General features: G+C 42.0%; 1 protein-coding gene across 1 annotated transcript in view; it reads right to left on the reverse strand.

Moving 5' to 3' along the window:
* The window catches only part of LOC116437438 (ceramide transfer protein-like), a 230,223-nt gene that overhangs the window by 46,288 nt on the left and 167,854 nt on the right, over positions 1-16,081 (reverse strand). The window contains exons 4-6 of the mRNA XM_032095083.1: positions 4,118-4,225; positions 3,217-3,355; positions 1,575-1,658 (exon numbers count right to left, since the gene is read on the reverse strand). Coding sequence (XP_031950974.1) covers positions 1,575-1,658; positions 3,217-3,355; positions 4,118-4,225 — 331 coding nt within the window. The remainder of the gene's footprint in view (positions 1-1,574; positions 1,659-3,216; positions 3,356-4,117; positions 4,226-16,081) is intronic.

Consider the following 16,081-nt stretch of genomic DNA (forward strand, 5'->3'; position numbering starts at 1 on the left):
TGTGCTGCTAAAGGAATGGAGAAAAACCCATTAGCTTCCTTGGACTCCAGTTCGTACTGAAGTTCCAGCATGTCTGGCACAACAGCACTCAGGGATAGTGTGACTTCGTTCAGGCCATGATAGTCTACTGTCAGCCTCCACTCTCCACTGGACTTACACACTGGCCATTTAAGACTATGAAAGGGTGAGCAAGCCTTCCTGACCACTCCCTGGCTCTCCAGTTCATGAATCATCTCATGGATGGGGGTCACGGAGTCCCGGTTGGTGCAGTATTATCAACGGTGCACTGTTGTGGTAGTGATCAGTACCTGTTCTTCTTTAACCTTCAACAGTCCCACAGCAGAAGGGTCCTCTGAGAGACCAGGCAAGGTATTCAACTAATTTCCTCTGTCTCTACAGCAGCTATCCCAAAAGCCCAATGCTGCCCTTTTGGGTCCTTGAAATACCCTCTCCTGAGCACTACAATTAATCTTTAGCAGAGCAAGCACTTTATATGATTGAAAAAAAAATCTAGTCATATTTTTAGTTCTCTGGAAGTATACTGTAACTCCTTCCAATTCCTTTCCTTCTAACAGTTTTGGCAACAATCTAGAAAGAAAACTTAAATACAGTAAAGAAACATGCAACACATGGGGAACTAGAGCCAGGTAAAAGAAAACAGAAGACAGAAAAGGCTTATTTTGCACATATATTTTTCAGATTCTTGAAGAAAGTGTCTACAATTTTAAAAATGCTTTTGCTAAGTACTTCCTTTGGAGATTCCATTGGATTTGCAACTGTACTGCTTCAAAATTTTGTGAACCAAAGTCTAACAAATACTGAATTGTCAACCATTATAGAATGTCAATATGGAAATTGTTTCAGCCAGGAAACAAGAGAAAGTATAAGAAGAATGCAAATTAATTTTTTAAAATGCATATACAACTTCTGGCAGGCCAGATGTATCAGATTTCTAAAAAAGCAAGACTTGCATGAGGAGTTCACATTTACTGAATGGATACAGTGAGTACAACGACTATAACCAGATCATTTAAGATAAGAATAAAAATCAGAATTCTGTTCAGCATAACACTGAAAAATACAGTTTTAAAAAGTGCTAAAACTAGGATGAGTGATATTCAGTAACAATGTTGACTTAATCAATACATAGACATAGAATTTAGAAAAACCATAATGGAGCACACCAAACTGGAAAAGCATTGTGCTTCACCACACTCCTAAAGCAGATAATACTTGCAAGAATAACTGCAATTGCTTGTTACAAATCTCAGTTCACAGTATACAAATGATGCAGCTGTTTCAACAGATTTTTGTAGTGGAAATGGCTTTGGACACAGAATAGGAAATTCCAGCTTAACAGTCTTGCATTAATATTTGTGTGAATTAAGAATAACTCAGATTATAATTCCTTAACTGCTTTTCATGATTATCTTAACACGAATAAGAATGTCCCGTCACATACATTCAAATAACTATCTTGTCATTTTCTGCTTAGAAAAGAACATAAATACCCATCTTGTATCAGACATCATACCATTCATATGAATTTTCAGTGAAAAAGTTGACACACTTACATTTTTCCTTACTGCTGTTACTGTTATGTAAAAAATCCCCATCAGAACGCATCACAGGGAAATCATCTTCATCATCTTCTACCACTAAATGTGAGAAAGTGTGTGTTATGGGAGTGAGAAAGCTTTCCCAAGTCTTTAGTATGCAAAAAAGAATTAAGAGCATCTTCATGGCTAAGCAGCATTTAAGATTTTTTCCTATAAGTCATGACACACACCTTCTCTCACCTTCTCTTCTTTTTTTTTGACCACTATCAACATTACTTTCAGAAACCATCAGGAGACTAACATTTGCTCAATGTTGAAATTTAGCACTTGATTTGATGGTAAGAAGAACATTATCTTGGTGTTACAACTGGATAAGCAAGGAGCCACAGTTGATCAACTATCTACTCTTTTACACTAGAAAGTTCTCAAAGAAGTGGAATGGTACTTATCTATTGGTTTCTCACTATCAAAAGTTTCAGGCTGCCAGAACAAATGTGGGAATGAATATTAATGCCTCAGAAGAGTGCATGAATACAACAAGCTGTGCTCTGGGAAGAACAATTCAGAGAGATGTAGACATCCACACCTGAGTCTACTAGGACTTCCAGTGTGCACTCAGTGCTCAAGCTACAGGCAATACATCTCAGGAGCATTCATTACAGCAGAACCTTTGCCTTTTTTAAAGAATGTATTGTTCCTATTAAAACTAATAACCTATTGCTTTTCAAAATAAAGATAAGAGACTGGTTTTGGCTGGGATAGAGTTCATTTTCTTCTCAGTAGCTGGTACAGAGCTGTGTTTTGGATTCAGTATGAGAATAATGTTGATAACACACTGATGTTTTGGTTGTTGCTAAGTAGTGCTTACCTAAGTCAAGGACTTTTCAGTGTCTCATGCTCTGCCAGTGAGGAGCTGCACAAAAGGCTGGGAGGAAGCATGGGCAGGACAGGTGACCCGAACTGGCCAAAGGGATATTCCACACCATAGAATGTCATACCCAGTATATAAACTGGGGGGAGTTACCTGGAAGAGGGGGCTGATCACAGCTAGTGAATGGGCTGGGCATCGGTCAGTGGGTGGTGAGCAATTATATTGTGCATCACTTGTCTTTCTTGGGTTATATTTCCCTCTCTCCCTCTCCTTCTTATTACAATTATTATTATTATTATTATTATCTTTTACTTTGTTTCAAATAAACTGTTCTTTTCTCAACCCATGGCTTCTATTTTCTTTCCTGATTCTCCTCCCCATCCCATTGGGAGTGAAGGGGAAGTGAGCAAGCAGATGCATGGTACTTGGTTGCCAGCTGGAGTTAAACCATGACAGAGACACAGCAGTAAACAAACTTGAATTCATGTTATGGGGTAAACAATTATTGTTATATAATATCAAATGCTTAAAAGATCATTTATACAATTGACAGCTAGAGGTCAATATTTAAGTTAAGCAGATTTTTATGGGAATCCAACTTCTGAAGTGAAAATAGTTAACACAGTGTATGCAGAAATATCTATGATTGATCCCATTACTAAAGACTAAATTTAATATACATACTTCATTTATATGGTATAAAATGCTATAGTAACTATTTCAAGAGCTATTACTGTGTAAAAAGTTAAATTCTATGGAGATAATAGTTCTCAATTACAGTTTTACCTTTATCCCTCTGGAGTTCATCTTTGGAAACTGCATCTGCACAGGCATCAAAGTATTTCTGTAAAGTATCAACTTGTCTACACAAAATGTCTCTAAAGGTTTCCATTTCTGCAAGCTTTTCACGTAAGCTATGGCCCTTCTGAAAATACAAGCAAAAAAAGGCTCAAATGCTTCTACAGGCTCAGCAATAGTTCAATGCCAAGAAAAAAGGATTTCTGCAATTATGAAGAGCAAATTCTTTAAGCACACCAAAGAAATTTCAGATATCAGCAGCTATGAAATACTGTTAATGTTAGAACAACATAAGAAACTGTATAAAAGTGTTTCTTACTCATTTTGTCCACTGGTCTCAATTTTTCATCTTGACTTTATCTGCTACTTTAGAGCATTCAATAAAAGTTTGTTAAAAACACAATCTTACATACTATGAGGTTTATACCTATTTGCCTGAAAACAGTCAGTTCTAGTTAAAGATCTTTGTTCTAGCCTTTACTCCCTCCTTTCTTGTGCTGCTCCTCTTCTGCCCCAACCAATTTCAAATGTTAAATGTTTATACACATGAAACAAAGAAAGCTGTCATTTGTCAAGTCACAAAATCAGCATTTCCTTTCATTTAGAAGCCCTGATTTTCTCAAAAGTATGCTAAGAAAGACTAATAAATCCTCCAACAGGTTTGATTTCCTTGCCATAATTTAAGAGGGTTAACTGCATAGAGGCATTAAAAAGTTTCCTGTATGATCTGTTCATCATTACATGCTGAATTACTAACACTTATAATAAACCAAAGATTTGCTTAGGGTTTTTTCTTATAATTGTGTGAACAAGTCTTCACATAGCTTATTTACTTTCTAGTTTTGTGTGTTATTTAAACACCAATACTAAGAAAATGTTATTCACTAACCTTGAATGAAGAGGTGGATGTTGCAGAGTATCCACTTGCTCCAGAAACAAGAGACACCATGGAGCCGTGGCGTCGTAAACTTGACTCTGATGCATAGCCAGATTCAGTCTAAAAACCAAACCACACACAAAAGTAGAGCGTTGAGGCTTTTAATAAAAAAAGAACTAGTGAAAGCAAGTTTAATATCTCCTCTAAACTAGCCCATTTGTTTCTTGTCAGGAAGCAGCTAGGGCTTAATAACTTGGATTGTGTCTGGAAGTTTAAGATGCTGATGTAGTAACTGTAAAGTTACTATGAATCTTTTTTTTGTTATCATGTTGATCTGGAAAAAAAGTAGTTATCTGCAATTTATTGTGTACCCCTAAAAGAGTAACTAATTAAATAATGCAAAAAAATGAAAAATATCTATTGATTAAAATAGCATGAAAAATATCAAAAAATATTAAGTTTGACAAATGTCCTCACAAGTAAAACAGAAGAAGACAGTGAGGAACTGTAAGAAGAATATTTTCCTAAAGGTTAACATAAAATGACCCACACATGGCAAAGGAGAAGAAAAACCCTGAAAGAGAATGTAAGACAGTGTTGGAAAATCTCATTCCCTAACTACCGTACCAGTCTTTATAGTATTCATTTCTATGAACTTTCTTCATCCCAGGAGGACCCTGAGAACTACTGATGTGTCAGCCTCACCTCTGTGACTGGGAAAATAATGGAAGAGATCCTCCTGGAAGCTATTCTAAGGCACATGGAGGACAGGGAGGTGATTCAGCACAGCCGGCATGGCTTCACCAAGGGCAAGTCCTGCCTGACAAACCTAGTGGGCTTCTATGATGGAGTGACTACATCAGAGGACAAGGGAAGGGCTACAGATGCCATCTATCTGGACTTCTGTAAAGCCTTTAACATGGTCCCCAACAACATCCTTCTCTCAAAATTGGAGAGACAAGGATTTGATGGGTGGACTGGTGGATAAGGAATTGGTTGGATGGTCACATCCAGAGGGTAGTGGTCAATGGCTCAGACTCCCGATGGACATCAGTGACTAGTGGTGCCCCTGAGGGGGCTGTATTGGGACCAGTTTTATTTAATATCTTCATTAATGACATAGATGAAGGGATCAAGTGCACCCTCGTCAACTTTTTAGAGGACACCAAGCTGAGTGGTGAGGTTGACAAACCTGAAGGACAAGATGCCATGAAGAGGGACGTGGACAAGCTTAAAAAATGGGCCCATGGGAATCTCATGAGACTTAATGTCTTGGGGTGACTTTATGATGTGTATCCCCTATCGCTGCTCTATGCCCAGAAATTAACTTTGTGCCTTTCTGTGCCTTTAAACTGAGCCCGAGAGGGGGGAGAGGAAAAAAAAACTGAGTGAACTTTTCAAAGCAGCTGTTCAAGGACATAGATACACATACTCCTCTGTGTCCTGCTGCAGCAGCAAGAGCAGAGGAAGCACCCTTCTTGCTTTTCAGCCAGTTTTTGGCTCCTTTTCTCCAGAGGGAGATGGAGAGTTGAACTTTGTTTTCCTGGGACTTCGGGTTTTTTCCCTTCTTCTCTTCTGGACTGTTTCAACATCAGAACACATTGGGAGAATTTTCCACCAAGGCCCCGGGGTGGGCCCACACCAACCCAGCTCCAAGGAGAAGGAGAGAGACCACACCTACGGAAGGACTCTGAAATTTCCCCAGGTTTCTCTCCACAGCGAGATGTTTTATTATTTAGCATTATTATCCTTTTCCTGTGTGTTTGTTAAATAGTTTTTATCGCTTTCACTTTCCTCTGAGGAAAATTTCTTTTTTCCCGAACCTGGTAGGGGAGGGGTGGTTGTAACCTGCCTTCTATCAGAGGAAATTTTCCTCCAAATTTGTCCAAACCAGCACAAATAATTAGTGGTGCCCAACGTGAGGCTCAAAGGAAAGTGAAAAAACCTGTACTAATTACATTTTGGTTTGAATTTAATTACTTTGTGTTGGGGTAAAGTACTCATCATGTTGGTTGAGTTCATAATGTCTCTCTGGCTTGATGTACTAATGTCTTTCTGGTCCCTAGGCCTGTTTGCCTATCCACAGATTGCTCCGATCTTGTCCCTGATACGTAACTTTTGCCGAGCAGGGACACGAATCCGTATTTCTATTTTGCTGTGCTCAGTGATAATGATTTATAAGAAGTCAACAGAGGTACAGGCAGCTGTTCGAAGTGTGTATGATATGTGGTTTCTCCGTCCTAATCCCAGTCCTAGTTTCAGTAGCCTGTTTTGGGAATTTATTAGTAATTGCACCCAGTTTGTTAGAAGAGGAGGAGACGGGGTTTCCCAGCCTTTCATGTCCATCCCCTTTAAATTTGATACGTTCTCTTTTGAGAATGTTCAGTTTCCCCTGGATGTTAAAGAGACCACCTTCCTGGTATTTTATCTGGTAAGCTTCCTTTATGTGGTTCGCAGCTTGTCTAGAATGAGAGCTCCGATTTCCAGGGTAACTGATGAGACACCTGACCAAGGTGTGGAAAATCCTGAGTGGTGTGGGGAATGGGAGGATATGGGCCTGAAGAAATTCTCTGACCCAATAGCTTGGAATTTCCCCCCTGAACAAATTCAGAACCCATCTGAGGTGGCAAAATATCTGAAAGAGAAATACAATGACAAGTCTAATGAGAAAGAGATCATTGCAATATGTTGGGCTTTGGCACATGCCTATCACACACTGCAGCAGGTAAAGGTAGAGGGACACGAAGATAAATCAGCAAAGCCTGAAGACACCCCAGTCACTCAGGCTGCAGATAAACCAGACAGCAAGCCCAAACCAGATGGAGAGTCTAAGGCACTGACAGTGGCTCCTGTCACGAGGAAAAAGCACACAACCAAAACTGATCGTCCAGTGAAAGATGAGGATGATGCAGGGGAAGGAACCTCAAAGCCACCCACTGACTCAGGCACAGAAACCATTACTGAGTCCATGTCCATAAAGGACCTTCGTGGCCTAAGAAAGGACTCTACCCGACGGTCTGATGAATCCATAATGAGTTGGATGGTCCGTATTTGGGATGCGGCAGGAGATGATGTGATGCTGGATGGTGCTGAAGCCAGGCATTTGGGATCTCTGTCACATGATCCAGCTATCGACCAAGCGATAATAAGGAGGGCTGAATCTGACAGTCTCTGGACACGGGTTTTGACAGGCATGAATGAAAGATATCTGTGCGCAGATGATTTCTATATGCAGCAAACCCCGTGGAAGACGATAGAACAAGGGATCCAATGCCTGAGAGACCTAGCAGTGGTAGAGATTGTCTACATGAATGACCCAGGACTGAGGAGTCCAGACAGGGTCAGAGTTCACCCAGTGATGTGGTGAAAACTCATACGGCTTGGGCCACAAGAATATGCTTCTGCTTTAGCAATAATGAAACCGGATGACAGTGGGAATGAGACCGTGCAGGATATGGTGATGAAGCTCCGAGCATATGCAGATTCCGTGCATGGCCCAACACATGCAAGAATTGCAGCTGTTGAAACACGTCTGCAGAAAGTGGAAGAGAAGATGGAGAAGAATCACCAGGAACTCAAGAAGAAGATTAAAGAGGCCCTTCTCCAAATCTCAGCAGTACAGATCAGAGATTCTGCTACCAAACGCAGACGTTCCCCAGAGATAGAGAGAAGGTACATCCCACGAAGTGAGCTGTGGTATTTCCTGTATGATAGTAGGGAAAACATGAGGAGGTGGGAGGGACAACCCACTTCTGCTCTGGCAGCATGAATGCATGAATTGAAGGAGCGCAAGACTCAGAAAGGAAGTTCCACCAAAAAGGAAGTAGCTCAAGTTGCCCATAGCTGAACTGCCAGATATGATGGAAGAGAAGACGACATGTCTGATCCCCTTGAAGGAACCTCTAAGATGTATGCCCAGGGAAAGAAGGATAACCAGGCATAGAGAGGCCCTGCCTCTAGCCAGGTAGAGGCCAGGGAAAACCGCGTTTTTTGGACTGTGGGGATTCATTGGCCTGGTACATCAGAACCACAAAAATACGATGCCTTGGTTGACACTGGTGCGCGGTGTACAATAATCCCATCGCAAGATGTGGGGTAGAATCTGTTTCTATTGCTGGTGTTGATGCCGTGAAGATTTTTTGCCTTTTCTTTAATACCTGTTACACCTTTTTTACAACTTCTGTATTCTTAGTGCTTTTTGCCTACATTCTTGGACTTGTTTGTCAAGCTGAGAGACTAAACATTTTAGAAGCTTCGTAGCTAGGGATCAGTGTGCCCCAAACCCCAAGGTCCCCTCCAGAACACATTCTGTAAACTAAGATAGAACCATCCAGGAGAGGGTTCCTTGGGGAGGGGAGCTCGCTTGAGCCTCTCATTGGGGAATCTTTGATAGATATGCTAATTAGCAAAACCTATAATGTTATACCAGATCTTTTGGGGGGCATTTTGCGGGGTGCATTTTGGTGCATTTGACCTGGATGTGTGCACCTAAGGATCCTTAAAATAAATACCAAGGTAAAATCCCTTTTCCCCTTCTAACCGTGTATGACTCTTGATTTTAAGACCAGGAAAAGGCATCATTATAACAGATGGATCACAAAATTTGACCCTGGTGGAAGCTGAGGTGAGCCTGACTGGAAATAAGTGGAAGAAACATCTCATTGTGACTGGTCCAGAGGCCCCGTGAATTTTGGTCATAGACTTCCTCGGAAGCGGGTATTTCAGAGACCCAAAGGGACTCAAGTGGGCTTTTGGAATAGCTGCTGTGGAGACAGAGGGCATTAAGCAATTGAACACTTTGCCTGGACTATCAGAGAACCCATCTGCACTAGGCCTTCTGAAGGGGGAAGAACAACGAGTACCAATTGCTACCTCGACAGTGCATCGTCGACAGTACCAGACAATTCGAGATGCTGTGATCCCCATCCACAAGATGATCCGTGAGCTGGAGAGCCAAGGGGTGATCAGCAAAACCCACTCACCCTTCAACAGCCACATCTGGCCTGTGCGCAAATCAGAAGGAGAATGGAGATTGACTGTGGACTATCGTGCCTTGAATGAAGTGACTCCATGTCATGGGTTAGCAAGCATAGTCCCAGAAGTGATGTTCTTGCAAAGGGGTGCTTACAGCTTCCTCTGTGACCTGACAGAACCGATCAGCTGGCCAGTTTGAATATGGACAATTCTTTAAGCCACTTAAAGTTGTGACCGCCTCTGTGATGCACACTTAAGAATAGAAACCCTGAGGTAGAGTCTCTGTCTCGTTTCTGGTGCTGGGACAGGTGGCTGCGGGCCCCATGTGGGGGCCCAGCGGGCCCGGCCCAGGCCCTGCTCGGGCCAGGCCGGGCGCTCGGCTCCCCGCCCCCCCCCCCCCCCCCCCCCCCCCCGACAGAGGTCATGTGACCAACAGTGATAAGCAACATTCCAGCTGCAAGGCCTAGGTGAGATGAACCCTTTTAGGTGCTGTGAAGAGCTGAAAACCTGAGGGAAGAGAAAGAGGAGATGCTTAAAGCTGAAATTCTGTTGTAAAGCTATGATGTAACAGAGTACCCATTGTAATTTCATGAAGATATGGGGGGTGGAGTGTTCAACTTGTAAGCAAAAGCACCTGTGCTGAGATAGGCAGATGCTAACGCAGCTGTAATTTCATGAGAAGTTTGAACAGGGAGAGATAGTCCTAAAGATGAAGATGAGGAAGATCCTTTGCTCCCAGGGAAGGAGAAGGGCCTCTGTTCTTAGAGATGAAATGCTCCCAGAGATGGGTGAAGAGAACTTTTGTTTCTGAACGGCTCAACCTTAAAATTGTACCCCAAAAAACTTCAAGAGTGGACCCTCAAAAGCAGTTGCGGGAAAAGCTGCAAGTTGTGGGAAGGGACTCACATGCGAGCAGAGAGACTCCTCTTCCTAAATGGACTGAACAAGGTTATTATGGAAGTGGTAAACAGACTGAACATCTTAAGGGTTGTCTTTTAACATTGTCACTGGGAGAAGGGAGAAAGGTGGGCGGGGGGGAGGAGAAGAGTTCTGAAGGTGTGGTATGATTTTTTTTTCTTCTTTTAGGTCTGTTAATAAACTTCTTTATATTCTTTCAAGTTTGGTGCCTGCTTTGCGTTTCTCCTAATTCTTATCTCACAGAAGGTAAACAGTAATGAGTATTTTGGACCAAACCACTACACTAAATTGGTGTTTCTGCCCGGTTACAAACCCAACCTGCTACACTCCACCATTGAGTGCTGCTGTGCCAGACATGTTAGAGCTCCAGTACGAGCTGGAGTCCAAAGCAGCGAAGTGGTATGCCACTATTGACATTGCCAATGCATTTTTCTCCATTCCTCTGGCAGCAGAGTGCAGGCCTCAGTTTGCCTTCACTTGGAGGGGTGTGCAGTACACTTGGAACCGACTGCGCCAGGGGTGGAAGCACAGTCCCACCATCTGCCATGGACTGATCCAGACTGCACTAGAAAAGGGTGAGGCTCCAGAACATCTGCAGTACATTGATGACATCATTGTGTGGTGGAACACTGCAGCAGAAGTGTGTGAGAAAGGAGAGAAGATCACCCAGATTCTCCTGGAAGCTGATTTTGCCATCAAGAACAGCAAAGTCAAGGGACCTGCTCGAGAGATCCAGTTCCTGGGAGTGAAATGGCAAGATGGACAGCGTCAGATTCCCACTGAGGTCGTCAATAAGATCACAGCAATGTCTCCACCAACCAACGAGAAGGAAACACAAGCTTTCCTAGGTGCCATAGGCTTTTGGAGGATGCACATTCCTGAGTATAGGCAGATCGTGAGTCCTCTCTACCTGGTTACCCAAAAAAAGAATGATTTCCATTGGGGCCCTGAACAGCAACAAGCCTTTGCCCAGATTAAGCAGGAGATCGCTCATGCTGTAGCCCTTGGCCCAGTCAGGACAGGACCAGAGGTGAAGAACGTGCTCTACTCTGCAGATGGGAGCCATGGTCTGTCCTGGAGCCTCTGGCAGAAGGTGCCTGGTGAGACTCGAGGTCAACCACTGGGATTTTGGAGTCAAAGCTACAGAGGGTCTGAAGCCAACTACACCCCAACAGAGAGGGAAATCCTGGCAGCCTATGAAGGAATCCAAGCCGCCTCAGAGGTAATTGGCACTGAGGCACAACTCCTCCTGGCACCCCGACTACCGGTGCTGGGGTGGATGTTCAAAGCAAAGGTTCCCTCTACTCACCACGCCACCAATGCCACATGGAGCAAATGGATTGCTCTCATCACACAGCACACCCATATCGGAAAACTGAATTGCCCTGGGATTTTGGAAATAGTCACAAATTGGCCTGAAGGTGAAAACATTGGTCTCACTAATGAAGAAGAACAAGAACAAGCGACACGTGCTGAAGAAGCTCCACCATACAACCAGCTGCCAGTAGAAGACACACACTACGCTCTTTTCACCGACGGTTCTTGTCGCATCGTAGGGATGAAACGAAAGTGGAAAGCAGCCGTATGGAGTCCCACATGATGGGTTGCAGAAGCTACTGAAGGAGAAGGTGGATCGAGCCAACTTGCTGAACTCAAAGCTGTTCAACTAGCCCTGGACATTGCTGAAAGAGAGAAGTGGCCAAAGCTCTACCTCTACACTGATTCATGGATGGTAGCCAATGCTCTGTGGGGATGGCTGGAAAAGTGGGAAAAGGCTAATTGGCAGCATAGGAAAAAACCAATCTGGGCTGCTGAAGAGTGGAAAGACATCGCTGCCCAAGTAAGAAAGCTGGTTGTGAAAGTCCGCCATGTAGATGTCCATGTCCCCAAGAGTCGGGCTAATGAGGAACACCAAAACAACAAGCAAGTAGATCAGGCTGCAAAGATAGAAGTGTTACAGATAGACTTGGATTAGAAACACAAGGGAGAGTTGTTCCTAGCTCAATGGGCCCGTGATGCCTCAGGTCATCAAGGCAGAGATGCCACCTATAGGTGGGCACGAGACCGAGGGGTGGATCTAACCATGGACATTATCTCCCAGGTTATCCATGACTGTGAGACATGCACTGTGATTAAGCAGGCAAAGCGAGTGAAACCGCTGTGCTACGGTGGGCGATGGTCCAAATACAAGTATGGGGAGGCCTGGCAGATTGATTACATCACACTGCCTCAAATGCACCAAAGCAAGCACTATGTGCTCACAATGGTAGAAGCCACTACTGGATGGTTGGAGACCTACCCTGTGCCTCATGCTACTGCCCGTAACACCATCTTGGGGCTGGAAAAGCAAGTGCTTTGGAGGCATGGTACCCCTGTCCTGGGTTGCAGTGTATTCTATTACCATCCTCATGAGCTGTTGAAACCAGGTGGGGCAGTGTTTCCTTGCCTCCCCCCTCCGGACTGTTAATGAGCCCATCAATGCCTGGCCTCATGACTCATCATCCCATTGTGAGATGCTCCACCCAGAGGGAGGAACCAAGCATTCCATCCTGGATATAATATGAGATTCCGAACACCACAGACACCCTTTCCACTGGATTCCCAGAGGAAAGGAGCTACATAGCCACCACTGGACCTTCTGAGGAAGAGCAGACCCTTTCTACAGGATCACCACTTCAACAGAACCACATCCACCACTTCAGGAGGACTGCAGCCACTATTTTTTTGGACTGCTACCGCCACCCTGACTAACAGGGTGTCAGGTTGTATCCTGACTCTGTGAGTTTGAACCAGTGTTTTCATTTTGTTTTTCCTTTAATTTCCCTATTAAATTGTTATTCTGACTTGGGGGATACCAGTGAATGAGAGGCTGGACATGCCCCAGTCATGTGCACTTGTGGCCTAGAAAGCCAATTGTACCCTGGGCTGCATCAAAATCAGTGCGACCGGAAGGTTGAGGGTAGTGATTTTGCCCCTCTACTCTGCTCTGGTGAGACCCCACCTGGAATACTGCATCCAGCTCTGGGGTCCCCAGCACAGGAAGGACATTGACCTGTTGGAGCAAGTCCAGAGGAGGGCCATGAAGATGATTAGAGGGATGGAACACCCCTCCTATTAGGAAAGGCTGAGAGACTTGGGGTTATTCAGCCTGGAGAAGGCTCCAGGGTGAGTTTACTGTGGCCTTTCAGTACCTGAAAGGGATCTACAAGAAGGCTGGAGAGGGACTTTTTACAAGGGTATGTAGTGATAGAACAAGGGGGAATGGCTTTAAACTCAAAGAGGGCAGCTTTAGGTTAGATATTAGGAAGAAATTCTTTACTGTGAGGGTCGTGAGGCACTGGAACAGATTGCCCAGAGAAGTTGTGGATGGCCCATCCTGGAAGTGTTCAAGGCCAGGTTGGATGGGGCTCTGAGTAACTTGGTCTAGTGAAAGGTATCCATTGCAGGGGGGGTGGAATTAGATGATCCTTAAGGACCCTTCCAAGCCAAACCATTCTATAATTCTTAAGATATATAGTTAACATTGTATACTGCATAGTCATGGTTAAGTTCAAATGACTAAAGGACCCCAGCTCATTGCAAGGAGAAGGACAGACCCCATGCTGAAGAATAAAGGATAGCCCCAGACTATCAAGATAATTACATTATCCTAGCCCCTCTAACACCTCTGTGAAACCCTCCCATTATCTGGCATCATAGACAAGTAACTGTAGGAAGACCCACTCTAGGCACATCTCAATCATGAAAAAAATCAGATGGACAATGATGCCATAGAATTATAGTTGCTTTGCAAAACACTAATATGCGTGTGTTAATTAATGATTGGTCAAATGATGTTGTATCTGAACACTTGAAAGGTAAAAGAACCATGTGTGAAATCACATTCGATGTACCCCAATTTGAATGGGATACCTCATGACCATGAATAAAGAATTACTTGTAATATTATACTATACATCCTCACCTCTCTGTCAACGTGTCAGTTGCAAAATTTCTCTGACAAAAGAAACGGATGGTTCAGAGCAATATCTGAAATACTGTTAATAGATTTGATCAAGTAGACAGAGAATACTGTAAAGGATCTTTGACAGAATAAGAAATACTGCAGCAGCAGAGCAATTCAGGCAGGGCAGGGAGAAGGGGAGACAGAACATATGATATGGAACAAGCAAGAAGCAGCAATGGAATTCTAGCTGTTGGACTTTTGTAGAAAATTTGAAAATGGCATAGGCTTTGGGAAGATGAGAAAGTGCTGATAAATTAAGATGCAAATGAATTTACAGAGTATTAAAAGAAAGGAGAAAGGACACAAAGAGTTAGTTAAAACGAGAATTTATACAATACTGCAAGTGTGCAGGACAAAACGTATATTTTGGTTACAAAGGAGCAGTGGCAGAGAAACACACTTTTGGAAAAATTAAAGTATGACTTAAAAGAAAAATGTGACTTCTAGAATTGTTAACATAATTCTTGAATGAACGTGACTGAATGAGATTACCCAGCAAAAACAAGTAAAACAGAGCCAAGAGTCAGTTTCTATCTGGCCCATTTAAAGAATGAGGTATAAGACAACAAAGAATTGAGGAAACAGAAGAAAGAGGAATAAGTATCAGAAGTAGAAGCAAAGTGGAAAAATGAAAATTATCAAAAAATGCAAGTATAGTTAGAAAAGGGTATTCTAAGTCTTGGTGGAAAATGGCTAAGTAATCATCAACTAAAAAGAAAAAAAAGAGAGAGAAAGAGAGTGAGAGCAGAAAGGAGTGAAAAAGAAAAAAGGACACTCATAAGTTCAAAAGATTTAATAAGGCACATTGTAAGTTAACTGCTTAATTAAGCAAAAAAATAAAAATATTGTAACTTATCTGAAATAGCAGAGATAGAAGTTTTTTTAATGACAGCTTATAGTGAAACAATATAAGGCAAGATGCATTTAGAAATTTCTGCTATAAATAATGAATTTAAAGCTAATTTATACAGAGCAAGAGTGCTAGAAATATAGTTACATAAGTGTAGTGACAGAAGTGCTAAAAGGTCAAATTGTTAACAATTAGTACTACTATTTGTTTTAAAGCATAGCTTTAAAATATCTATTGGAATAAGCTTTTTATTAAAACATTCACATTGGATACACAGGGCTCTTCTAGAATATTAGTTCAAGTGTTAAGCAGTATACCTAACTTCAGCAACATATTTGGTATACTGGACCACGTTTTGAATTGCATTGCACTTGTGTTACAGTACAGAGATTATGCCTTAATTCACTGGATTTGAATTTCAAATATAACAAAACAAATAATGAAGCTTTGATTAGGTTTTTTGCGAATACTCCAGTAAGGGCTTTTTGGCTCTTTATATGGACTTTAAGACTTTCAAAGGCTTGACAAGTGAAAACAGAGGAGGTAAGGGAATAAAAGCATTTTTAAAGGAAAAGTTGAGTTTTAGGCATACAATACTATAATTTAATTTCAGAAGTGTTTAATTAGCATAAACCTCAAGAGAGCATTTTGTAAGAGTTCCAACACTTCAAAGCATCATAAAACACCTCTGTTTAGATTTCTTCTAAATGCAAATCTAAACCAAACTTCACTGTTTTCCTGGTAACTTCGATGTTTACTTGATCATACACTACAAATATTAAGATGACTTGGAATGTGCTTTTACTACAGCCAGTTTGACAGTAGAGACTCATTCTGTTTTCTGTTTAATTGGATATGACTTAATTAACAGATCAGTTTTAAAATGTAACCAAAATATCCATTGCATTGAGGTCAAAGCATTTTAACTAAGGACAGCAAATGTTTTCTGATTTTCTTCTTTAAGTGAGAAAGACATATCTATGCAAAACTTGAATTCAAGCTTAAGAATTGAAATTTCTGAATGTCCCTATTTGAAGATTTAATCAAAGTCACATTTTAATAGTACTACTCTAGTACTTACAAGAACAGATGTAGTCTTAGAAGGAAAACTCATTACTTATATTCTGCATTTGAATTAAATCCTTTTTCTTCTGATATTACCCTTATAGTCAATGCTCAGTTAATTTAGTTCACAAAATAAAAGCTATGGGGTGAAAGAACAAAACCA

The sequence above is a fragment of the Corvus moneduloides genome, chromosome W (assembly GCF_009650955.1).
Source record: "Corvus moneduloides isolate bCorMon1 chromosome W, bCorMon1.pri, whole genome shotgun sequence".
NCBI classification, from domain to species: Eukaryota; Metazoa; Chordata; class Aves; order Passeriformes; family Corvidae; genus Corvus; species Corvus moneduloides.